At 34.3% G+C, this 15628-nt stretch overlaps 1 protein-coding gene across 2 annotated transcripts in view; it reads left to right on the top strand.

Annotated features, from left to right (window-relative positions):
* The window catches only part of LOC128990921 (transmembrane protein 181-like), a 40999-nt gene that overhangs the window by 677 nt on the left and 24694 nt on the right, over nt 1–15628 (top strand). Inside the window, exons 2-4 of one of the 2 annotated variants that reach the window (XM_054413581.1) lie at nt 2823–2998; nt 8592–8695; nt 9607–9777. In XM_054413581.1, the coding sequence (XP_054269556.1) occupies nt 2841–2998; nt 8592–8695; nt 9607–9777 (433 nt within the window). In that variant the 5' untranslated portion in view covers nt 2823–2840. Of the gene's footprint in view, nt 1–2822; nt 2999–8591; nt 8696–9606; nt 9778–15628 lie in introns of those variants that run through there. The other variant, XM_054413582.1, reaches the window with a different exon arrangement.

Here is a 15628-nt window from a genome sequence, read left to right as displayed (position 1 = left end):
TAATTAATACGCTACATGAAATTTTGTCGGTTGAACTCCTCCGCCATATCTTAACCGATTTTATCCATTGACGTCTCATTGGAAAGAGCGTGTCGCGTAGATTTGCAAACTGGCCTTACATTTTTTTAAAGTCCCTTGGGCTCTGCCCCAGTGGCTTTGAAAGTTCCCATGTTATCCTTATGGAGAACTTAATTGTTTACATTTTGATCAGCTGTATAATTTAATTGCTGTTTTTTATTTTTCAATTCAATGAAACGCATTGAGTACATTTATTTACTATTTGAGTTTGTGCAAACATAACCCCCAAGACGGATCGTGTAAGCATGATTGTAACTTAAATTTGTGCATTTAACGTTGTTTTGTGTAGCTATAATTTGTTTATTTGTTATTTGTTTGTTGGTTGTTTGTTGTTGTGTTTAAATGTCTCCGACGCGACGACAACGAAACATAGACAGGAGGCGTAATCGTGATAACGACCGCAGCTCACAGAACAGTGGCGAGTATTAGGCTTAACTCATCACAGTCAGCACCTGACCCTGGACAATCTCAACTATTAGGTTACAAATGCCCCCTAACACTACCCCAAAACGACTTTTCGTTCTCAATTGGCCCTCTATAAATGACCTGTGTTGCCTGTACAGCGAGGCATTTTGAGAAGGAGAAAACCGGCCCGAATGCTTTAGGTTTATCAATAACGAAGATAAACATAGTCTGAGTTACACACCGGTAATCTTTGAATTGACTCTTTTAAATTCGTTGTAAATATGACTGTTATTCGTTTTGAAATATCTTCTGTAATATTTGCAATTGCTCGAATTCGAGCAACATGTACACTAGTTGATATTATTAGGCTTATTATATTCCTTCCCATTCAATGAATATGAAAAACCCAGTTGTGTAACAGATTTTTTCGGGCCCCCCTGCAAACCTATTTTTTGGGCCCCCCCTCCTATGAGTTATTTTTAGACCACCAATACAACATAATCAAACACCCTCCCCCTGCGTTTTTTTGGACCAACAGTTGTTTTATCATAAATTGAGTAGTAAATAAATTATGGGTAATGTTTCATAAAATTATGTGTTAAGTTATTTCAGTCATGGTTTGATGATAAAGTTACATCACTACATCATTATATATATAAATATCAATATCAATGGTTGTGGGCCTAAATTTAAAATAAAATCAAAATACCTTATTTTTATACGTATCAGAATGTTTTATATAAAGGAGGTTTGATATTTAATTTATAACACATTTTAAATAATAAATTCTGTTAGTTTTTAACAATGGTTTTAAATTAACTCAATGAGGAAAATGTGAAGTGAAATCCTCGTTATATTCAGCATCTAGTTCTGTTGATTTAACTGTTCATCTGTAGACTACGATAAAAACTCCGGGGTGAGAACGGAATACATACTACTTACATTGTTCATCCCAAGAAATATTTAAGTGATTTGATTATTACAGTACCTTATTAAGATCCATGATACACAACGGTTTTAATATATAGGTCAGGGTCCGATAGGCAGTTCGTTCACTGCTAGTTCATCAAAATGATTTAAATTTTGTTAACCTTAAATGTTAAATTTGTTACCTTAGTTCATTCTCACTTTTAGGCCTAACAACATTAAACGATGTCAACATATTACTAACATTAATGTTATTAATTGTTTAATAGAATTATTAATACACAATGACAGGCACCGCTGGTGAGTCACCCGCATGGATCTCTATCAAAATCAGGTGATCTACGGTCAGCTGAGTTGCAGGTAGGGTCTGGCTCCGAGTGTGTGTCGCCCAGGCAGCAGGCGCACAGCTACAGCTCCTAGCATGTAGCAACACAACCACACGGACAAAATTGTCGGATGATCGTGTTGGGCGGTGGCGTTTCGTTAACAATTTTGTTAATTAAAAGATAAAACTTCAGTAGATTTGGCAGAATAAAAGTATCTACCAACACATTGTGTTTTAAAAAATTTGTCAGGAGCAAAAACATCCGTGGTTGGTTTTACGGACGGTTTTAGGAGAAAAGGGTATCTCAACCTCGCGGGCCCCTAAACCTCGTGGGCCCCCCCGCACCGTGGGGTCTGCACTGTACTACTGTAAAACAAGTTATAATTGAACACTCACCAAAAATATAATACGTGAAGGCGATTTATACGAAACACTACCCCTCCGTTAATAATGGACGGATTTTTACAAACGAGGTGTCATAATTAAGTATTTGTTGTGCAGAACCCCCCTTTCAACAATTCCTGCAATGAAAGTCCTCGGGCTTTGCCCCACAGGCCATCAAAGTCCAAATGTATTTCTTATGAAGGAAAGATTTTGTTTACTTAAACAGACAAATAATTTGTATTAATTGCAGCTGCTCATAATACACACAAGAGCGTTCGTTTTCAAAGTATGTTCGTTTTCAGTTTCGATAACTAGAGTGGAGTGATTGATAACATTATCTTTGAGTAGACTTTTTTTGTCATCGGAAATCATTACTGTTATTAGTTTTGAAATAACGCCTGTAATACTTAGCAATTGCTCGAATTTGAGCAACATGTGCACTAGTACTAGTATAATGCCTGTTTGGAGATGTAATTCTCTTAGAATAGAATCCACCCATCCTGTTAACTTCTCCAATGTTTACTTTAGGTGGGCCTCTCGCATCAGACACACGAGACTTGACAGAGACTGTACAGCCATTGATATTACTTAACAGTCTACCACACTAATAAATAATACTTGTACAAAAATTACAACAAATATTTTACATCTGTCGGAAGGATTACTTGAATGCTTCGTACTAAAAATAAGGATCTGCTTTCAGGGTAAAGCATAAAACAGAATGGCAAAGTTAGAAGGAGTCAATCTTGGGTATGCCTACCACCTGCCATCAGGGGGATGTTTGCTACGACTGCGCAACGCATTGTCACAGTTCAGTGACCTCTTCAGTGAGTTTAACAAGTACATAGCGCCTGCCTATCACCACGATAGATGTGAGAGGTGGGTGTAGAAACCTTAGCTATACGCTTTGTCTTAAATATAAAAAATCTATTCATTGAAAAACAAAACTATCACTAAAGTTATTAACAATATTTGTGAGTCATATAATATTGATTTTAAAAATCCCTGGTTTTATCAAATTTTCCATCGAGGGGAAAATTTATTATCATGGTAATGCCTAACCCCAGGGCCAATTTACTTTTTGTTTCGTGGTCCCCAGTGGCCAAAAACACCATCCGTTCAAATTCATATATACACATGCCCGCTAGTAAAAATGATCCGATTTTGATGAAATTTGGTACCAACGCGTGAACCTATATGTTTATTTGGATGAGTTCGCGAACCAGCATGACCGCGGACTATGGGAACAGGAGTTTTTGGGAAGGGAAGGGGTAAAAATGGGATTTTTCCATTTTGGCCCTCAAATATTAATGTAATTCTTTCTAAACCACTTTGTATGGCTTAAAAAACAAATTTATGTTGTATATTAAGGCGTTATTAAAGTTATATTTAAAAAATTTGGTTATTCTTTTCCGAGTTCGTTTGGCTTTTCTACCCGACCGATTTTCATGATTGAGGTCTCAAATTGAAGGTATGCATGCACAGATTCGCCATCAACCATCGGCATATATTTATCTATAATCCCAGTCGGATTATATGTAAATGAAATTTGCTCTCCATGTATTTCTTATGGGAGTTAAATATGGTTTCTCTATGCCGAGTTCGTTTGGCTCTTCTACCTGACTGATTTATATGATTGAGGTCTCAAATTGAAGACATGCACGCAAAGATTTCACATCACGCATCGGCATATATTTACCTACTGTATTACTCAACCAAAAAACATAATTTGATTTATTTTAGAATTCTTACTTCATTTTAAGATGTATTTCACCAGTTATAATTATATAATCCTACATATTTTGGTCTAGGAACCTTCAGTGAAATACCGGCTTTCATTTAAGCTATTAGTTATTCAAATTGGACAAGTTTCAAGCAAAATAGGTGAACAACCAACATAAAAATTAACTATTAATATAAATATATATTTAAACCAATTTATAAACCAATTTTTACAATAATTTTATAGATAAAATATCGAAGAAAGGTCGTTGTCTGCGGGTGGGGAAATAATGATGCTGGTGACATTTCCTTTTTGTATGGCCATGGCAATTCGTTGAACTAGGTAGCTCCTCGCTTTATAGTCACCTGTTTTTTTTCAATTAGCTTGCGGCCTCTTTCATTTACCCAGCTCTTGCCTTCCTTGCACCATGGCCCAGCAATTTTCACACCCAGGACGATTAACTGGTATCCTTTTGACATAATATTTGAGTATTTTGTATGTTTTCTCTGGGTGGCCATTTGAGCTGCTGCTCCGGTTTGCTTTGTTTGATTTATACAACTCACTGCGTAAGTATCAGAGCAAGTGAAATCCCAGATTAGACATTGGCTCTTGCTCCAGGGGATGATTGTGGCTCCATCTGGCAAAAATCCTACATAAAAATTTTAATTTGCTTAGTCTGCAGGTTAGCTGCAGCGGGGGTATTTTTTAGGTGTGATAGTCCATGGTGGAAGGAAAAAACATAGGTGTGCTATTCCCGTAAATTCTGACGTCACTTGGATTGCAAACAAAAGATCACCTGATTGTAACTGTCATTTTGGTATGTGTTTGTTTTGATTTGATTGTTATTGTTTTTGTAATGTTTTCAAAATAGTGGAATGGCGATTTGTGCATTTTCCGGTTGTAAAAATTACTATCGCAAAACTAAAGACTCCCAAATAAAATAGTATAGATTTACAGAAAATGATTATCTAAAACGACAGTGGTTACGATCGTGTGGTCGGTTTGGCATTAATGTGAAAAACGCACGGGTCTGTTCGGAACATTTCGTAACACCTTTAAAATTCGTAACCGCGTTTTAAGAAATCGGATAACAACTTAAAATGTAATGATCGACAAACCCTTTCTAAAACTGAACTGAACAACGTTAAACTTTCATTTTATTGTATAATTGACTGTTAAAAGTATCGAATTCAATATATTGTGGTTATAAAAGTGAACAACCTCTCATTAAAATAGAGTTCATTTTAGTCGGTAAAGGTTTAATTAAAAATTAGGTTTATTGTTATAATTGAACTAGGATACAATACATAAGACAAAATACCCTAAGTCATGGCATAAAAAAACAAACAAGACATTGCAGTACTGTACAGTGTGTGATAGTTGTAGGCCTACAATAAAGACAGTGTTCAATAGTTACTAATTAGCCTAGTTATGATTGTTAAATTTCTAACTCTATGACTTTTTAAATATTTAACATTGAAAATTACAAACATTGGAATAAATATCAAACAAACTTTTAAACACTCATTAAAACTTTTTGTTTTCTTACAGGCTCGTCTACCTTTTTAACTTCTTTAACTTATTTGTCATTTTTTTCCTTCCTTCCTCAAATGCAGCATTAGAGTTTGTGTTGAGGTGCTTTATTCGTATATAAGTTCTAACTTGTATCAGTCGTAACGCCGCTTCATCGGGGATATTTGGATACAATTCTTTGGTTTTAATCACTTTATCAAACACTTTGTTTATTATACCACGCTCTTTGCAAACACATTCACCATGAATTTCATTGAATGCATTTTCAATCTGTCTGGCAAAGCCTAAGAAATCGTCTGAAGGGACGCTTAACCCCCCTTTGGAAACAGTCTCGATCCACTGCTGAGATGTTTCTGGATCAACGCTCAATATGTGGCTTGAGGGTGTTCCCAGGTGGGGATATTTTTTCTTCAACTTAAATGCGACATAACCAGCCACATATCGCAGTCCTTCGTCCCCTATGATGTCTGCTGGTTTTGACTCTGGAGGTATTATGAATGACAGATCTAGAGACAAATCTTCTTCGTCATCGTCCATATCGTCATCTGGAGGCGTTGTAAGCACAGTGCCTAAAATCTTTGCGCTTTGGCAGAACTCCATTTCAACTCCTTCGCAAGCTGTAGGTACATATGTTTCAAAGGTTGAAACCAAGCACGTTTCATCATCCGGTTGGACATTTCCTTTCACAGCAAAGGCTGTAGAGGAATGTTTGCCTAGGATATACCATCGTAATCTATACGAGAACTGCATTGGATCTGGGTGGTCATACGCCCTACCCATACTTCTTATGTAGGAGAAGAAGTTTTCCAAGACATCTTGGTTCAGTTTTGATGTAATTATAAATTTAGTTTTATATCTTTTGTGTAGATCATCAAACATATCTTTGAGTGATTTATTCGTGATTAGAATTCCTTTTTGGAATGGCAGTAAGGATTTCTTTCCAAATACTAATATGGTTGAAATGAACTGAGACATATTATCCAATATGTTAGTCTGTTTCTCGATCTGAACACCAAATGCACATTTCTCAGGAATCTTGTGATTTGGTATTTGGGAATTAAGTACATCAAACCAATCATTAAATAACCCAATCATTTCAGAAGTGAGCTTCCAGTTAGGATCCGTCAATAGACCTTTTTCTCCTAAGAATTCCACAGCCTTAGAGGTACAGTTTGACATTAGTTGGGCAGCCAGTTTGACGTTTTGTTTATTTTTGACATGTATGTGGTCACTTTTCAGCTTGAAAGCAACTTTTAAGTCGGAATCTTGAAGCTCCATAATTTCCTCAAGACACTTAGAGGTTATGTGAGTTCCGTCAACAGTAATGAACCCTTTGTTCAAAAAGTGATTTCTAGCCAGTTTCAAGAGGTGTGGAGCGTCACCAAAAACGTAAATGTTTCTTGATTTGTCGAAAGGATTTGGAAAATAAGTTTTATTTGTAGTTATTCCTAATGAATTCCAAACTGCTCGGTTTTCACCGCCCAAATCGCACGTTACTGATACAATTTTGTATCCAGTCTTTTCAACTGAAGTGATTATCTCATTTAGAGTTCCAAGCGTCATTGGTTTGTCAAACTCGTAGTAAACAGGTTGCTTCCACTTTCCTGTTAGTCCTCTGATAAATGCGACTTGCACATGCTCATGAGGACCAACAATCTGTTCATTTATTTTATCGAAACCCATTCGACCACTCACACTCATTTCGTCAAATGAAAGACATGTGAGTTTTTGAAATTCGGTCATTGTCTTAGCATATTGTTCAAGGACCAGTAACACATGTCTCATTATTCCTGGCAAACATTCAAATTTGGAGGCCCATTTTCTGAGAGTGCTCAAAGCAGGAAGAGGGTAATTTAATTTGCTTCGCATGTAGCGGTAAGCTTTTGCACTTATCGATCTGAGGCTGATGGCGCAAGCAATGTCCTCGTTTGACCAACGGACCCGTTTTTTCGGATTTAATAAAACTTTTATTTGTCCTGGTGTAAAGACTTTGGACAACACAGCAGTTAATTTCTCATCTTTATGTTTACACTGAGCATTTAGTTCTTTCATTTCTTCGTACAAAGAAGATTTTTCTAAAACTGTTTTACAAACTAAAGATTTCATTTCTTGTTTTAGTTTTTCGTTTTCGTTTTCTAGGTGTTCAATTTTTTGTGACATTAATCTTAATTTTTCTTGCAAATCTTCAATTTCGTTAGGTAAAGTTTGGTGTTGGATTTCAATATCATTTGATGACGATTCTTCTGTTGTTTGTGAGGTTGCCAAAGTGTTCTTCGTTTCCAAAGTGCCATTTTCGTTTGATTGTTGGATCTTCAAAGTTGGAATTGCATCTTTTTTTAGGTTCCTAAAATTGGTTGGTTTATAATTTAGAATTTTGAATTTTAAAGGTGTTACGAAATTGTCCTCAGTAAAATGTTCCGAACAGACCCGTGCGTTTTTCACATTAATGCCAACCCGACCACACGATCGTAACCACTGTCGTTTTAGATAATCATTTTCTGGAAATCTATAATATTTTATTTGGGAGTCTTTAGTTTTGCGATAGTAATTTTTACAACCGGCAACTGCACAAAACGCCATTCCACTATTTTGAAAACATTACAAAAACAATAACAACCAAATCAAAACAAATACATAGCCTATACTAATTTGACAGTTACAATCAGGTGACCGTTTGTTTGCAATCCGAGTGACGTCAGAATTGACGGGAATAGCACACCTATGTTTTTTCCTTCCACCATGTGATAGTCTAAACCTTCCCACTCCTTCTAGCTCAATTTTTTGTCATGTAACAATGTTTTATTTTGGGAAGATTCAGTTGATTTTGTATAAATACAGATGTATTACTGTAGTTTTAAGTCTTTATTTAACCATTGACAATATGTCCTGTTATTATGATGTACTGACATGTAACTCAATAAATAAATAAATAAATGGAGGGTTTGAATTGGAGTAAGCAAGCATATTTATTTGTAAAATGAATTCTGTATTAATAATCAGTATAAAATTACAGTACAGGTAAAAGAGCCTGCCTACCTGTATATGGCCAATACCTATTTAATGATGGTGTAAACCAGGTATATAATAGAAATGTGATTTCTAACCTGTTTAAAACTTCTTTTGAAACACTGTGTACAATATATTATTGTCCCAAAAAATTAGCAAATGATAATCTTATGATCTTAGTTAATTATCTTAAGACAAACAATTTTGTAGGTCTGTGCAAATGAGGCTCTACTCAATGCAGAAGGGAGAGTTTGTGATGGTCTTCTTAGCTTTCTTCTGTTGTCTGGGACTCAGTGTCTTCATCGGACTAGCAGGTAAAATGTTCAAGCAAAGCTTATACCTGGCTAGTTTTTGTTCATATTTGTTATCTTTAAAAAAGAAAAACATACCAGACCTTGTTAGTTATAATTCAGATTGTAGTGAAAGTGGTGCATTTTTAGTTGTTGCATTTGAAATTGGACCCATGTATCCTGGATCAATCGGCCTTTATAAATGGGTGGATAAAACACCTGTTCCTAATCACCATCAAAGCTACCATAGCCTCCTCTAATACAATTATCAATTATCAATTATTTAAGATGGGGACGGGTGCGTATTTTTGCGAAATGTTAACCCCACAAAAATTGTTGAACATTTTTTTGTAATGTTTTATATGTTACATTGAAGCCCATAATTTTCCAAACAAAATGATATATAAAACAGTATACTTTACATTGTTTTTAGGTTTCTAAGGTACATTTTTATAAACCCCTGCGATTGCGCAATAAATGGGCGAGCATTAAGACCAAAACTAGAGACACTTGGAGGGTTAAAAGAATACCATCAACAGATCTTTGACTAAACAACACCTCAACCACACATAAAAAAAATTATAAATTGACGCTACTGCTATTCTTAATGAATGTGTAGATAAAGATTAATTGTCTATAATATAATACAGTATGATTATTTAAATTAGTACATATCCTACAACTGCATACATTCAATAAATTTGAAAATAAAAATTAACAACCAGTGCATTCTTAAAACAATATCAGTTGTATTAGGGCCTACATACGCCAATATATGAAGTTTTGATTAAGTATTTTTATAGGTTATAATTGTGCAGACTTTATTAACTCACTTATTAATGATATATTTTGACGAAAACAGAGTCACTAAACTCTTCCGATAGTTCATACTTTTTGTGTAGTCAGATCTATGATTATTATTCTTTGCATTGCAGGACCTCCAATAACTAAGACGACACATGTGAAAGGCAGTTCAGCTCTGGAGGCCCACAACATCAGTTATGAGCTCATGGACCAAGGACCATTCCCCATCCAGAGTCCATTACTGTCAGTTTACAGACAACAGTTATGGGTCATCACTGTTGTACAGACCAGCAACAATGATGGTAGCAACACTCTATAATGTTGTCTTTATTTGATTATGTAGTGTTTTGGTTTATTCAGAGTATAGTTTTTTTTTATTAGTTTAGTTGTAAGATGATTTAGAATATATTCTTGTCCAGTTTGTTGCTGATAATGAAAATTATGTATAGGATGGATTTAATGTAGTTAATTTTCTAAAAAATATATATAAAAAGGTATAAATATAACTAAAGGAAAACAAAACAAAACAATACATGTATTAAACCCGGGACCCCTACAAAAAAACAACCCTAGTGTTGAAAAGGAAAGTAAATTATTATTTAAACCTCTGATTTTTCTCAGAACCAGACATTTCATCCCCATGTTAAAGTTGTTAACATAAAACGGACACAGTTGAATTGATGCACCGACAGAGCGAGTCAATTTTAATGATTGATTTATGTTGAATACACAAACCTTTTAACCAAGTCAAACTTAAAGTCAAATAGTTTTTCTCCAGAAATTGAACCAGACAATAAACAGATACATATTAATAATGAAATGTATTTCTCCGCATAGGCTTAAGCCCGTGTGTGGAAAAAGAGTTCTAAATCTGCTTATGTAGCCTATACTAACCATTGCATTGTGGATATACAATAATTTAATTTACCTAACCCGCCATGTTAAACCTCCCTATTCCAAGCGTGATGTATACAACTTCTTTACTTCTCGAGTGATGTAAAGTTGAAAAAACTCACTCGGTGAGGTAATGAAACCCATTTAAATAACATTGAGTGCTTAACTTAAAAAATTTACCTCTATGGAGCCAACGACGTTCAACGCTAGAAATCAGCTGTGCGCTTGAATTTTATTGTTATGTTTTGAAGAATTTTCCTAACCTAGCTTTGGTTTGTAAATGAACGTTACTGTTAGAGGATGTGAAATGGATAATGAAAAATATTGTTCGTAACCTCCTGTATGTTGTCGGGTCAGGTAAAATCTTGTACGTTACACGATACGCAATAGCGTGTTTACATCACTTAGGTAAATTATGCAACTCGCTTCCGCTCGCTGCACAACATTCACCTGCGTGATGTAAAAACGCTCTTACTACACTTGTAAGGTAAGTTAAATAGCTATTATCCAAGAAAAACATGTGTTAAAATTTACTGTGTGACTATTCCTTAAAACTAAGTAAATAATAATTAAAAACATTATTGAAAAGTAAATATGTAGGACAAATAATACCAAATACCAAATAATACAAATAATACAAATACCAAATAAGGACAAAATAACACAATAAGTAATTTTGAGTATGATTTGCTAAACTAACCAAAGATTGAAATTATAGCAACTGAAAGATGTAGCTGAGTGAAAATTTAAAAACGTACGTTTTCATGTCCCTGGCCTTTTACTTCGTAGCTACTGGATTTGTAGTTTATTATTATGTGTTTTAATATTTTTTAGGATGAGGGCAACATGTTACACACATTTATTTGGTTTTAAATAGGTTCTAGGTATTTTTTTCGTATTTTTAAAGTCTCGAAATTCACGACCATGACGTGTCCCTAGGGTACATTTTCCAGCTTTCACGCTGTTTTTAGACTAATTATTCATGCCGAAATATATAAAGCCATATTTTTATGTCATCAATGGTTATTAAACTTACAAAAAAGGAGCATATTATAATTTTATTGTCATTGCAAACTGACTACCATGACATAATAAGTCTGTCCCTCGATTTGGTGTCACGACCATTTGGGAAAATTTTTCAACTTTGGAGCACGACAGTGGCAAGCCTGGCGTTGATGAAGTCAGTTGGTTTTAGAGACTAGTTCGGGGTGTACGTCAGGATTGTAGTGCCGGTCGTTTCGAGTTGAAAGGAGGAATTACAAGATTAATACAGGAAAGGTTGTGTTTTTTGTAATTTTGGTGTGTCCATGACCGTACATAGTCATTCGATGAAGTAGACATGGTGTTAATTTTTGTTTATAAGATATTTCAATTGCTAGATTAACCTAGAAGTCCACTTTGTATCCTCGAACATGAGGTGCAGAGCTACCGCCAGAACAGAGCCAAATAACACGTAATTTCACGACCAAAGTTTCACGACCATCGCGGGTTTTTTCACGACCTATCCAGCCTTATGGATTATAGTGTGTTTGGTCGTGACAATAACTTTAATATAATTGTAATTTGAACAGTTTAGTTCAATTGAAACTCATATTTTTACTATAACTAACAGTATAATTAAAGGATTGTTTCGAAAGATTTAGATTTTTTTATAAAATTCACGACCGTACCGCTTGTCCCTGACCATCACGTTTATGATTTCTGTCATAAAAACTTCAAAAATTAAAATATCGTCATATTTCAATGTTTTATACACAAAAGAAGCACGCCTCTATACAAACATTACGATTTTTCGGGTCTCAGGTAAGTTTTTTCAGAGTTATACAAACTTAAAAAGATATTATTGGTTTTTTTCAATTTTTTTGAGTTTTTTATTTTTTTCTAGAAAGACCAAATATACTAAAAGCTCAGTGACCTTTTTAATGTATAATGGTCATAAAAGTAAATTAGTTTATAGCAAAACATAGATATAAAAATAATATTAACTATTTTTAATATTCATTTAAACGTCTGTTATGGTCGTGACAGGATTTTGTGTTTTTCCACTAAAGATGCTCTTTTAAAAAAAAAACTACCAAAGATATTGCGTTACCATGGACATTTTATGAAACTTCAAATGTTAATGAAATCAAAAAAATAATAAAAGTTTTGAAAAAAGGGGAAAAAAATTTGCAAAGTGTGTTTCCTGAAAACGTACGTTTTTAAATTTTCACTCAGCTACAATGCCAGGCAATTTACTAACAGTTTTATGCTTTTTTTTTATAATGTACTTTAATTATACGGGGATTTTACCAGCGCCTCTGTAGCCGTCCGAAAAGTATCTTTCGTACCACGGGCCGACTTCGTCTCAAACTTAAAAAATGATCTCGAGTCGGCAAAACCTCATTTTTAACCCTAGGTACGAAATAAACTATTTAGAGTGTAGCAAACTCTTTGAGCTCATTCAGCTTGTTCTTTTTCACCCTTTGAGTTTGAGTGCTATGCAAGGATATATCGTTGTTTACTAAAATCTCTAAGGAATATAGAGAGTAAGGTTATTTTTACAAAAAGTAGAAAAACGGCCATTGGTGACCTGCATGTTCATAGGATACACTAACAACCACTTAGCTAAAAGATTTGCCCAATCCGATGATTCGAGGTGTATGTCTAAACCAAGGTTTATGAACACCTAACTATGCCCCAGAGCTTGTATTATATCGCTACAAACACACAGGTCACCAATTATTTGTCACACAGGAGGGGAATCGAACCCGAGCAAACGAATGCCACTGGCCAAGTGACACACTCCCTAGCCTTCTCGGCTATCTGTACTTTGGAGACTGAGGAGTCAAAAACCGGTATTTAAGCCGACGCCAAGGATTGCGAACAGAGCCCGACAGCTTGTTGTTCAATGTGGTACTAGGTAGCAGCACTACTTAGTCACGGACTATTTAGATTATATTTTTCAGTTGAACCACAGCAGTGATCATAAATTGTGTTACTGACACTTTGCTGGAAAATAGTATATTACGTTACTAGTCCTGAAAATAAGTGTTTACCGGACGAGTGTGGTCGTTCCCGAGCGAGAAGAAGTCGAGTACGGGATTACCATACGAGTCCGGTACACACATTTTGGACGAGTTACGTACGATAGTTTACGCCATACTACTAAATCTGTACAAATCATTATATATTACCACCAACTAAAGGAGTAAAAATCACTAGTCATAACCTCTAAGAGAGGTTATGTTTTTGTTTATAACCACTCATTGCCACACAAATACAGTATAATCAGCTGATTGGTGTCCGGTAAAACTCATTACAGTATAGTAGTACGCAATGAAACCCCATTTGATTAAGCTGGCAGCAAACAGCTGTTTTATGGACTAAATCCTTGCGTGGGAAGTTCGTCAAAATAGTGTAGTGTGGCGTAAAAACTCTTACGAAATATGAATTATTGGCCTAGCACTGAAAGTGAAAGGGTTAAATAAATATATTGTGACAGCTGGTCCATATAGATGGGAGTCTACTTCTGTATCCAAAAGTCAATGCTTAAACTTAAAATTTAAGTTTTTTAAACATCCACAGATATGCACCCGTATGTGACTAAAAGAAACAAAACAGTAAGTGAAGGACCAAGCTAAATTAAATTAAATTAGGTCATCAGTAACAAAATATTAAAGTTTTGTAACCAACTCCTATTAGTGCAGTAAAAATAAGAGAAAAATTCCATAAACCTAAAAAAAATTAGCACAACCGGGGAATTTGGTACAGATGTTGGGTGTACCTTCCTTTTGAACATACTAAAAGTCCCCTAAAATTGAAGCTGTGCTACGGCCGCCATATTGGAAAATGGCGGCATATTTCAGTATTTTTCGCTATAGTGACTTTATTATTAGAGATACAGGGAAAATATAAATATACAAAATGTAGGTCATCTAAAAATACACATTTTTTGTATTTACCATCTTTCTCTAAACCCAACGGTTTTTGAGTTATTTGTTATTAAGTATATTTAGTTTTTTCTGTTTATCAAAAATAGGTGAAACACGTGGAAATTGACCGTTACTTTAAAAAATTATGATAATTTATCCCATTTAGTTAAATAGTGTGATACTATAAAATATTAAAATTTAAGCTTATTTTATAAGTAAAACAACTCTGCCACAGTAAACCTTCAGACTCAGCAAATTTCTGTTTGATTGGATGTTTTATTAATTGTATTTAAATAAAATTAGATTCAACAGGTACCTAGGTTTGCTATAGGTAGGTTATTATAGTGTGTTTTTTTTAGTAAAATATCAATAACTTAGTATAAAATAATTAATTTTCCAAGTTTGATCATAATAAATCTATAAACAAACAAACTGCAACAGTTAACTAATTAATAATAATAGCATGTTAGCTTAAGATTTACAATTTACAAATTTTAATATACAAATTTTTGTTGTGTTTACTAAAAAGATGGCGATTATTCGTCACGATTCGAATACTAACCGAAGGGGTTTTCAAAAGGAGATGAAGCAAGTAATTTAAGTACTGTAATATTAACTCGTACCAAGCATCGGAAATATTGTATACAGTGAGGAAATCCATATTTTGTAAACTACGCAATAGTCATATTAATATTTTATACTCATTTTTACCCAATTAATAAATTAACATTTTAATATTTTGATGGCTTACCACTATCACTCTGATATCAACTAAGTGGGATGAATAATTGTCGTAAACCTTGAAAGTAACCGTCGATTGCGATGGGTTTCACCGATTTTTGATAAATAAAACAAACTATACTATACCATACTTAATTAGTCACCAACATGAACTAGACACGAAAAACACCCTTCCAAATTTACAATGGGATGTCAAGTATAGTTAGTTAGTGTGGTGGTGCCATCAAAATACTAAAATGTTAACTATTAAATGGGTAAAAAATGAAGATAAAATATTAATATGACTATTGCGTACTTTACAAAATATGGTAGATTACCTTACTGCATACAATATTTTTGGTGGTTGGTACGAATTAATATTACATAAATAACAGGCTCCATCTCCTTTTGAAAACCCATTTGGTTAATATTCTAATCGTGACGAATAATCGCCACCTTTTTAGTAAACACAACCAAAATTTGTATATTCAAATTTGTTTATTGTAAATTTAAAACTCCCATGCTATTCTTATGAATTAGTTAACTGTTGCAGTTTGCTTGTTTATAGATATATTTTGATCAAACTTGGAAAATTAGTTATTTTATTGTAAGGTATTGATATTTT

This window comes from Macrosteles quadrilineatus, unplaced genomic scaffold (genome assembly GCF_028750875.1).
Source record: "Macrosteles quadrilineatus isolate MER2022 unplaced genomic scaffold, UCM_ALF_1.0 Scaffold_3__2_contigs__length_128488019, whole genome shotgun sequence".
NCBI lineage: Eukaryota > Metazoa > Arthropoda > Insecta > Hemiptera > Cicadellidae > Macrosteles > Macrosteles quadrilineatus.
The sequence above is the reverse complement of the archived record's forward strand: the minus strand, read 5'-3'. Positions and strand labels throughout refer to the sequence as shown.